General features: G+C 36.9%; 1 protein-coding gene across 1 annotated transcript; it reads left to right on the top strand.

The window, feature by feature from the left end:
- Positions 1-2,756: 2,756 nt before the first annotated feature.
- On the top strand, positions 2,757-11,027 carry LOC307146705 (uromodulin-like; the record flags this gene model as incomplete). Its single annotated transcript, XM_079850915.1, has 14 exons — positions 2,757-2,796; positions 3,405-3,704; positions 4,280-4,669; positions 4,747-4,818; positions 5,022-5,414; positions 5,536-5,937; positions 6,037-6,069; positions 8,566-8,670; positions 8,775-8,959; positions 9,342-9,505; positions 9,704-9,949; positions 10,090-10,252; positions 10,621-10,723; positions 10,829-11,027. The coding sequence occupies 14 exons, from the start codon at positions 2,757-2,759 to the stop codon at positions 10,930-10,932; spliced, it is 2,700 nt and encodes an 899-aa protein (XP_079707041.1). The 3' UTR covers positions 10,933-11,027.
- Positions 11,028-11,801: the final 774 nt, after the last annotated feature.

Below are 11,801 nucleotides of genomic sequence, written 5' to 3'. Positions count from 1 at the left end.
ATGGGGCATGTTGTCACATTTCACTTCCAATCTTTCAGGGTATATCAAGAAAAAAGTGTATTAATGAAACAAAACCACATAATTGTATTAGACGTGTGAAATGAATGTGGGAAAAAATAAATATTCTGAACCCAAAGTAGGTTTACAAAAACAGAGAAAGTCAAAAAGCGTTAGGTTGTGCCCCGACCTCTCCCCTATACAGGAATCAGACAAATGCTTAAAAAAACATTTAGTATGAAATATTATAACATGTCACAAAGCTGCTGAATATGGCTGCTGTCTAATTTTTTTTCATGTCAACTTTTCAAAGTTATATTTAAACAAGGTCACACAATTACAAATTCCATATTTAGGCCTACCTCATTCCACAAGTAAAAACACTAATTTTACACGCCAATTTTGGGGATGATTTATTAAAAGATACTAACTGAATCGCCGCTTTAAACAGCGCTCTGTAGATGCAAAACGTTTTGTTTTGGCATTTCAAAATAGCAAAAGAAGCAGAACTGATGACAATAAAATTTCCAATTATTTGCTAAGTGGACTATGTTTATACACGCATCATTTTCAGATACAAACTTTATTCAGAAAAGCATTTACATGCTTTACAGCAATTAGAATAGTCTTGTTAACATGTAATTGACATTGAAAGCTGAAAAAAACTTGCATATTAGTTTCTTTTGGAAATGCTGTTCAATGTAGACACTTGCCATTTGTATTTTTCCAAAATCTGTCTGTATCACACAAATAAATGTTGACAAAATAGAACTAAATAAGGGAAAAAAAAACAACAAAAAAAAACCAGTCAGCGTATTAAGTCCAGAGAGAGAGAGAGACACTGAATCCGTCAAGTGCTTTCATGTCCTCTGCAATGGTAAGTGCTCATTTTATTATGTTTATAAAGCAGCATTTAAAGTCCTGGGCTATGTTTGGAATATTATACTACTCTTACTATTTCTTCAATATGCACAATAAATACTGCATGTGCAAAGTATGTTTTTTATGTATAGATGGAATATCTTGATAGCTACGGTTTTGAAACTACACTAACTTGCATTGAATATTGTATACCACAATGCAAAATGCTTTACTTGACTTTCAATGTCCAGTGTAGTTAATTAAATGAATGCAAAATCCCCCCAACTTTGAACCAAGGACAACCTTTTTTCTGACTGGCATAAAGAAGAGGTAATTAGAGCACTGCAAACATTAATTCTTACATTCTTAAATATTATCTATACCTTTTGTCATATTAATAGCTTTACTTATCTTCTACCCACAGATGAAGTTTGCCCTGTCATTTGTTTAGGTCTTTGCTGACATCCCCATGTCTGGATTTAAAATGGAGAGGTATGTATTTTAATATTGTACACTGAACATGACTAAATTGTAATCTGGTTGATTCACCAGTGACATCTCTGCTGCTCTTAGGAACTGTTGCTCACAAGCCCCCTATCCACATCTACACAAATGTTTCTTCTACACTGCAAAAATGCATTTTCTGTTTAATCTTGTTTACCAGTTAAAAATATCTACGCAAGTTTTGGCATAAAAAAGAAGTGCATAAGATATTAAGACTTGTTTTGTTATCTTGTATTGTACTAAACATCTATTTTGTTATAATGCATTGACACATTTTTGATGTGAAAATGCCTGACCGGAACAATACATAATTATATGCATGATAGATATGAAAATTGTGATGAAAGTATTTTAGAACATACAATTCAACAACATAAACACATTAGACAAATAAGATACTTTACTGGTAATTAATGCATTTAAGTAGGATTTGAATATCAGGAACATGGTCTGATTTCAGGCTGACATATACATTAGCTATTGTTTTCATCGCATTTTAATATCAGAGCAACCAGTACCCAACAGAGCAAAGTGAAGTAAACCGATTAAATGGCACGCAAACCATAGTTACACTCACACAACTTAAAAAGAAATGGAAAAACTGGTTTAAGTGATTGTTTAGAGGTTGCTCTTGGTTCCAGTAAAGGTCCACCCACAGTTATAAATAAAGGCACTGCAGTTCAGCATCACTATGTTCAACAGATTCTCCCTGAGCTTGCTTTGTATTTTTCCTCAGGTAATAGTATGTCTCTCCATTTTATCCCAGTGTATTCTGATCACTCTTTCAGTCATTTGCTTTAGATGGATCGGATTATTTATTAATAGCCATGCATCTATTCATATTCTATTTTAATTATATGTTGTTGACTTATGGAATAGTTGTAGTGAAGGTGTATTTTACATAAAAATGCATAACTTAATATGAACAAGTAAAAACAACAAATGAAGATCCCATGTTATACGGTCAGTCTTGAGATCAAGACTGACAGTATAACATTTGGCATTTTGTAAGTCAAAATGTGTAACAAAAGTGATGTTGCTGACTTAATTCTCCATGCTTAAGGTATAATATTCAGTCAGTTTGATCACACCAATGTGAAAAAGATCCCTCTCATAGGTCTAGTATTGTGATAATTATTTAATCTATTATCTATTTTACATAATTACATTTACATGTCTATTTATTAAAAAAAGTAAATAAATTGATATGAAAAACTTATTTTGGTGAGCGAGAATTGATACGAGAGATATCAAGTTAGCAGTGCAGGACATCGGATGCCAGTATAGGACTTAATTATACAGTTAGTGCAGATTATACAGAACGGTTTTCATTACAGAATGCCACAATTGACCATTCAGAAACAAGTTTTGATTTTACAGGTCAGTTCGTCACAATGAGGTTTCTGTGTGTGTCGCTGCTGCTGCTGATTAATGGTGAGTGTAAATTCAAAAGTTATCTCATATTTCTCTCAGAATGACGGATTTAAATAACAGCTGAGTAGATGCCATAATTTTAACTCAATATGCTGGGAATTTGTTTTTAACAGGTGAAATAATCAATGGACAAACATCAGGTAAAACAACCACTCTTCAGGTTAATGGTTGAATTCATCATTAACTTTCACCTAACTTTCATCCCAGAAATAGAACAACTAGCAGATTATCGGATGCAAGTTTTTCAACAGACTGGATAAAAGATATTTTTCTCTCCCTGGACTGAATATGTAACATTTGGGGTCAAGATTGAGAGTCAGTTGAAGAGTGACCTTCTTTAAGAAGTAACAATGTAACATAATTTGTAACTTAAGTTGATTCATTTTACGGAGTATAGAGAGATTTATAGATGTGGTCAGTCTGTCAGATCCATCCTCCGTTTACCATCCTATCTTCCATATACAGTATTTATTTATATGCATAATATTCATGTATCTGTATGTCCTGTTTCTCCTGTTGTATTGTTCTCTGATGCCAATGATCCTGAATGAGCTACAGTGCTAGTTGCTTGTGATTCTCTATTGTCTCCTTCCATTTTATTCATTCAGAACCTACAACTTCCATCTCTGATCCATGCTATGATTATAACACTCTTGATGAATATTGGAGAGACATACGGCAAAGCCCATATCAGTACTATGGATATGATGACACTCTTGTTGAATGGAGTGGCTGGTATCGGCTGTATTTGAATGGAGAAAGTGCCCAGATGTCTGAGTGGTGTGTGAGTCATGTGAGTTGTGGTGGAGAAACTGGACTGTCTCTCAACGGTTCTCATCCAACACTTGAGGATGGAGTGGTGACCAGTGAAGTCGTGGGAACCAATTTGTGGTATTCCTCTCAGTGTGGTGACCACAAATCCACGTCTGTCCAAGTTAAAGCTTGTCCAGGAGATTATTACGTCTATGAATTTGTTAAACCTGACGCATCAATCCCCAGACCAACATACTGTGCAGGTGCAGTTATGGGCTTTTTTTTTTAACAAAATAATTTTTTTTGATTTAGATTTAATTTTACGTGAAACAAGCTCCACTTACAAATGTCATTGAGTTACTTAACAAAACAAAACTTGATGGGAAATTGTGCAATTTCTATTCCAAGCAGATTTTGTAAAATAATGTTTCCCAAACCATCAGACATTGACTGGTCCCTGTTACACGGACTATTACATGTATTCTTGCTGCAAATTTATTCCATTAATTAAGATAGATAGAAGTTGTGTTGTACTTCAAAAACAAAAAGAGAAATTATCTAAAAGAATGTTTGCACTCTTTCTGAACCTACAAATGTCTGATTATAAGTTTAAATGGGACAGAAGAAAGGGTTTGAAAAAATACACATTTCAGCTGTAGACATTGTATTTTTCACGTACACAAAACGTGTTTGAATGCATAACTCAATATTTCTCTTTTGTCCATGACAGTTGCTTTCCAAAACATCAGCAGTGATCCCTGCTACAACTATGAGTCTCTGGATCGTCCCTGGAGAGCCAACAATGAAAGTGGAGATTACATCTGTGATGAACTTTTCTCCTGGAATGGCTGGTACCGGCTTTTCTACTATGGAATGGACATCCGGATGTCAGAGACCTGTGTTAGTTCATTCACCTGTAACGCATACTTCAGTATGTGGCTCAATGATCCTCACCCTCAGATAGAGGATGGAGTGGTGACCAGGGAGGTCTGTGGTCGTTATTATTGGAGTAACTGCTGTGATTACAAGACAAAACCCATCAGAGTGAAAGCGTGTCCAGGCAATTACTATGTCTATGAACTTGTGAATCCAGCATGGTGGTGTTCAGGATACTGTACAGGTACTGTGTTTTTTCCACTTTTAACAGTCTTTCGTATACCATGATTTCAGTCATGTCTTGAATTTCCTTCCTTTTAGATGTCAACACTATTTCACAGGCGGTTTCCACTGTAAGTCCAGATTTATTCACTGGATCCAGCATCACCTTGAGTAAGTTGTAACGAATGATGCATATGAACAAGATCTGTAATTTGTTCTGCATTGTTGTTTAAATTGCATCATTATTATACAGTCATGTTGTGTATGAATTATTTGTGAAATGTACAGTGTTTAACCAGTTCAGATTTAAATTTATGAAGATCCTTATTGAGATTTAACTTGTTTGTTTTGGTCTCATCATCTCTTAATAACAGATTATGACCCGTGTAATAACTACAACATACTCGACAACTACTGGAGAAGCACACTCAATTACTGGTCTAGTTATGGATACATATCTGATCATGATGACACTCGTGTAGAATGGGATGGCTGGTATCGAATCTTCATTGATGGATCAAGTGCTCAGATGCCTGAGTGGTGTATGACTTACATGTCATGTGGAGGTTATAGTTCTCTGTGGCTTAATGGCTCTCATCCGCAGCTAGAAGATGGAGTTGTTACTCGTGAAGTTTACGGCTCCCGTAATGATCAGTGCAGTCGCTACAGATCCGCCCCGATCCAAGTCAAAGCTTGTCCTGGAAATTATTATATCTACAAATTAACCAGGCCAGCTCTTTCAATCCCAGCTCCTGTATATTGTGCAGGTATATTCATTATTCTTCATGTTTGACCTGATTATAAATTATGTTGTTGGCTTTCAAATGACAGACCTTTTAAATATGAATACATCATAAATTCATTAAATCTTTACATTTTTTGTAATAGTATCTTTTAGCACCCTAAGTGTTGACCCCTGCTACAACTATACCAGTCTGGATCAGCCTTGGAGAGCCACAGACAACTCTTACTATAATAACTATAACTACTATGGCATGTGTGATTATAATGTGGAGTGGAATGGCTGGTACAGGATGTTCTACAATGGTGAAAATACTCAGATGCCAGAATCATGTGTAAATCAGTACATGTGTGGCACTTATGAACCACTGTCACTCAGCGGCCCTCACCCACAGCTGGAAGATGGAGTGGTCACCCGTCAGGTCTGTGTCTCCTCATGGAGCGGCTGCTGTACTTACACATCCCACCCTATAAGAGTCAAAGCCTGTCCAGGAAATTACTATGTTTATGAGTTTGTCAAGCCGATATTTTGCGGAGCTTACTGTGCAGGTAAATAATTCAGCCATGTACTGTATAGGCTTTGTTCATTAACTTTTTGCAATTAATTTTGGAAATGGGTGACATTAACATAAATCTTTCTCATATCAGATGTCAGAGGCCTTAATGAGACATCATCCACTGGTAAAGTACTGTACTGTTTCCCTAACATGCTAAGAGAGTCCTTGTGTACACTACTGTAAAAAAGCAAATATTAGTCTGATTTCTTTTTAAATGCTTTCTTTTGGAAGTAGTCTCTTATGCTCACCAAGGCAGCATTTATCTGATGAAAAAATAGTAAAATAAAAAAGCACTTTTTGTTTTACTATATCTCTTTACATAAATATTTTTTTCTACTTAAAAACTATAATTTAGTTATTTTACTAACCCAACTAATTACTCATCCGGCTTTCCAATAGGTTGCATGTAAAAAAAAAAAGAGAGAAAAAAAGAAATGAACAAGGACCCTCAAGTTAAGGAAAAGGTTGTGGGTGGGCTTACGTTTCCATGACACACGGGACAACAACGGGACGGTTGGGTTTAGGAAAAGAAGAACGGGACGGTTGGGTTTAGGAAAAGAAGAATGGGACAGTTGGGTTTAGGAAAAAAAGAACGGGATGATTGGGTTTAGGAAACTTGACACGCAGGACATGATCCCCGGTCTCCTGGGTGAAAGTCCTGTGTTGTTTGACCCATCCACCTCCCTGACCAACCGGATTTTCGGCCTTTCATACTACTCGCTACCGTAGTCGCTCTTAATGCTACGGAATCGTGCTGACCATCACGAGACCATCCGTGTACACGAATCAATAGATTAAATTACATGACCATTTCACAAACTACCGTGAGACTGGGCTGGTCTGACAGGGTGGGGGGCGTGGCATCACGATGGTGGCTCTCCGATGATATCTTCCATCGGCACAACCATATTTTCCACCATACAGTATATTTAAAAAAATAATTGCATGCCATTTTACAAAACAAATCATCCAGCTTTTATTATATATAATATATATATATATATATATATATATATATATACACGTAATTTCGATCTAGTTTACTGCGATGTGCAACATGTTTCTCATACCAGCCACCAAAGTCAACACAGTAACGATATAACAACTTTCAACACACTCAAATGTATTTTTAGTATGATTGTTTTGACCAAGTAAAACAGCGCTGTGTTACACCACAATTTTAAATCGTCAAATAAAGTGAGCTGTATGAGTAGTATTTCAGCAACACTTGTGACTATTTCTTTAGAATGAGATGATCAAACGTTACTGTAACAAAGTACAAGTTTAGGAAAGGAGGCGGACGGTAAGCGTAACTTTAATCGTAATAAACATAAGCAACACAACAAAAGGAGCGGCAGCGGCCGACTACGGCATATAAGCATATTAAAGGGGGGGTACAATGGTGTTTCATGTATTCAGAGTTGTTTACAGTGTTAAAGAGATAGATTCTCATGCTTAACATGGCCAAAGTTTTTTAAAAATATTTTGGACGAATAACGGAGAATTTCTGTGCCGAAAATCTTACTTCCGGGTTGGTACAAGTTTCGGCTGTTTTTTTTTCGACCGTGGATCTAATGACGTAGACCAGAGTGGAACTCCTTATATGAGCATTTCTCCCGGAAAAGCGCGGCTGCGCACACGTCGACCAGAGGAGAGCGAGAGCGTGCACATCAACGCGCTTCAACAGGAAATCATCGGCAGCGCTGCATAGTGTCTCCAAAGTGTGTTTTTGGTGAGGGAAAGCTTACCAAAGAACCCAGCGTTAGGAACAGTGGATGCAGAAACGAGTTGTGTAGACTGTTTGTTCCCTGCATTTCGACGATGAATGTTTTATAAACAAAGCCCAGATCGACGGATTCTCTCTATGGCTCTGGCTTCGCCCACACGGCCCGCCTCCAGACGCTCGTTTTTTTACGGAAAGACTCGGTACTGCCTATCTTTCTTTTATAAATATAATAAAACTAAAGACTTTTTGGAGATATGAAGGATGCAATACTACTCTATAGGTACTCAAGATTAACAGGAGATTGAGTGAAAATGAGCATTTCACCCCCCCTTTAAAAACAGCAACGTAAAATGTCCCAGGCTCTTGGCCCGCCCTGCATCATACCACAGTAATATTAATAAAACTTTAATACATTAGCTCATCAATGAACATGATCGGATTGGTTTCCATCGCTGAGGAGGTGAAGACAACAACTCCCATGATTCCATGCTCATTCCCGGTGTCATCAAGCTACGCCTTTGTTATTGTTTTAAATAAGTGACCTCTAGTGGCGAAACTTACATATTGTGCCTTTAATTCTTTTGTGGAAACAGTGACATTTTTTTGAGGATTATTTAATGTATAGAAAAACAGCATTTATTTCAAACATTAATATTTTGTTACATGACTCTTTACTCTTGTAAGAAACAGACCTGCAAAATCATATTAGCATACATGTTTTCTGCTCATTTATAAACATGAATTGGCATTCTTTGACACTTTCATTGATATTTTTAAGGAATAAACCAACGTCAAGAGGGTTTACTGGCCATATTTCTACATAATACAGAATATTTGGTTGATGGCCCCTGCTTTTTTCCTTTGTTTTGTTCATTCTATGTTTTCCTCATTTAGACCCCTGTGCCCAACTCAACTGCACAGAGAATGAATGGTGTGGAGAGAAAAACGGCATCTATGGATGTTTATGTTACGAGAACCAGACCAGTCCAGATTCTTTTGGTGAAACTCATTCTACAACAACAAAAAAAAATTCTGTAATTAATTAGTTATTGTTATTATTATTATTATTATTATTATTAATAATAAGCTGTTTTCTTCCTCAGATGTCTCAGAAACCTGTGAAAGCAGCTCTGGCTCCATGTCTGTGTCTCGCTGTCAGCTCTTTGAGGCTGGTTTTCCAGCTGATGTCTTACACCTCAATGATCCCAGCTGCAAAGGAACGGTCCGGAATGGCAGAGTGGAATTCCATTTTGATAACGATGAACACATCTGTGGTACAAATCTTCTGGTAGGTTTAACTATGTATCATTTATTCAAATACACCATCCAATTATTTCTATTGCCTGATGGAACCAACAGAGTTTGACCACTTGGGGAATCTCTATGAGACTTTGAGAAGTGTGTATGGAGGCTTGTAAGGGTACTGAAGAATCTGGAACAAACCAAGGGAAGGGCCCAAACAGACCTCCCTAAAGAGAGATTCAGTGGGGAAAGATGCACAACACCCTGCTATGAAAGAGTTTGGAACATTTGCCCACATTCTCCACCATTAATATGTAACCCACAAATATTTCTTTTGACTGAGGGAAATTTTGGCTTAGTTTCTGCTGTTGCAATACCTTGAATTCATTTTAGGCTAAATTATTAAATTTTACATTTGATGTCCATAGGCTAACAGCACCCACTTCATCTATGATAACTTTATTCTGGGGAAACCGAGGTCAGAAGGTGAAAGTCTCATTAGCAGAGAGAAAATCCTGAAGCTTTCTTTCAGCTGTGTTTATCCTCAATCACAAACACTTTCCATGAATGTGGAAATCAACCCACTGGAGAGGTGGGAATCTTTTAAGCAGGAAAAATTAATGCACAGTATAAAAATTAGTAAACAAATGCAAATATACTCTAAGAATATATATATATATATGCTATGCTCTTGAAATATTTACATTTCTAAATTGAGTTGAGGCAAATACAAAAATGTACATGATTTTACTTTATTGTACTTTATTTTTTTTTGGGAACATTTCGACAGTATTGTGCACAAGACTCTTCCCGCTGGTGAAGGCAGATATCAGGTCCGGATGATTCCATATCAGGATGATGAGTTTACCCGGCCCTTCACTGGTCGTGTGGATGCAGAGCTCGACCAGGAGATGCATGTGGAAGTTCGTGTTGAGGGGGTCGACAGCCGCCAGTTTGCCCTGGTGATGGACACGTGTTGGGCTACACCTGTGAATGATCCTGATTACAGCCTCCGCTGGGATCTCATCATTTCAGAGTAAAGCAGGGATTTTTTTAGGATTGCCTGGAGATACACTATCTCCCATGATTTCAAGACAAAAGCACAGATTCAATTTTTCTTCAGTGGAAACAAAGAAAAGAATTTGATTTGCTGATTGTCATTATTGATATTCTCAGGTGTCCCAATCCGAATGACGACACAGTGGAGCTGCTGCAGAACGGCGTCTCGACATCCAGCCGTTTCTCCTTCAGGATGTTTATCTTCACTGCAAACTCCACTAAGCTTTACCTGCACTGTACAGTTCACCTTTGCCTTCTGTCAAGCAATCGCTGCTCAACGGTGAGTTTACAAAACCTCTCATAATGGGACTGAATTATTCACGCTGATATTAAATGTAACTGATCAATTTAAATATAAATGGGCAAATCAAAAACACGGTTTGAAAGATGGATTCATGATGTGCTCCTTTCATTATTAAAAATGTTAATTGTGGACAAAAAAGGTTATATAGTGTGGCTTTAAATTCAGTGTTGGAACTTTATCAAATGCTTCAGTGTCAGTATGTAAGGCTGCTAAAATACTTGTTTTGGCTGTCCACTGCTTAACACTCGTTGTGCACTCCTTTCACAAAAACAATGGTGATGAACTGTGATTACATATATGTAACAGGGATTCACAAAGCTGAATTTTGCTCTTTTCTCTATTAGAACTGTTCTTCTGGACACCACCGGAGAGAGGGCAGGTCTCTGGACTTCCATGACAGTGCTTCCATATCCATGGGTCCTCTGGTGTTGTCTGAAGGGAACACAGGTGAACATTTCATTTATTTTAATCATTTGTAAATAAAGGTTTCTGATTATTTCCGTCATGAATACATTATATATCACTGCATTTCATTATATCCCCTGTTCACAGATAAGTGGGTCCCAGAACAAGTGAAGGTATCTGAGGCTTCTTGTCTGTGTGGTTCTCTGATGCTGATACTTGTTCCTCTGATGAGTGTCCTGACACACTTTTAGCTTAATCCCACAACATTTTACATGCATTGCATGCAATGTCTAATGCCATTTTAATGAATGTAACATTGATGTCATACTGGTTTTGGGTTTCTATTTTTTTCTTATCTCATGTAGTCTTTGTCTAGAATAAAAAATCATTATTTAATCATTTACATGAATTGTTATATACTACATCTTTTACTATGGTAACAAAGATAATCAGCTTCATGTTTATTCAAAAGCATTAAAAGGATCATTTCTGTTTTCCGCTTCCTTTCAGTTCTATTGTTTAAAAAAATGAATACGTTTATGTTTCAGCTCAAGGAATTATTTCTATAACAGGCTTTCAGTAATAGAAAGATGATCTGGTTTATGAACAAGATGAATACATGAATGGATCAATCACCTCCCTTTCATTGTTGATTTATAGCAAACTGATTTGTGTAACTGGATCAAACAGGATGGAAAGTTTTAGAGTAACAGAGGTTTGATTTAGAAAGGGAAAAGAAATACATTTAACTTAACTGAAACAATATTCCCAAGAAATCGTGTTTAGCTTTAACCATTTCAATTAGAGGATTGAAAAAAGGAAAAAGAAGAAACGGCTAGAATATTTCTGAATAGTGTCACGTACTAGCCCTCTTTAGATTATGGGAAACCGGGTCAGTGGGAACAGAATTTGGAGAGAGAAGAGGAACTTCTTGTCTCCATCACCAGTAACACACTACCAGATAATGAACTTAAGTTGTTCTTTATTTAATCAAAAAAAACAATAAATGTATATTTCAGGCGCCTATACCAAGCTGGTTAAGATGGGTATCAGGTATGTTTCAGTTTAGTTTGTGCCGACTCTGGGTTTTAGGCTCCATGAAAGTGGCTTGGCTTTTAGC

The sequence above is a fragment of the Squalius cephalus genome (assembly GCF_949319135.1).
Source record: "Squalius cephalus genome assembly, chromosome: 19".
Lineage (NCBI taxonomy): Eukaryota > Metazoa > Chordata > Actinopteri > Cypriniformes > Leuciscidae > Squalius > Squalius cephalus.
The sequence above is the reverse complement of the archived record's forward strand: the minus strand, read 5'-3'. Positions and strand labels throughout refer to the sequence as shown.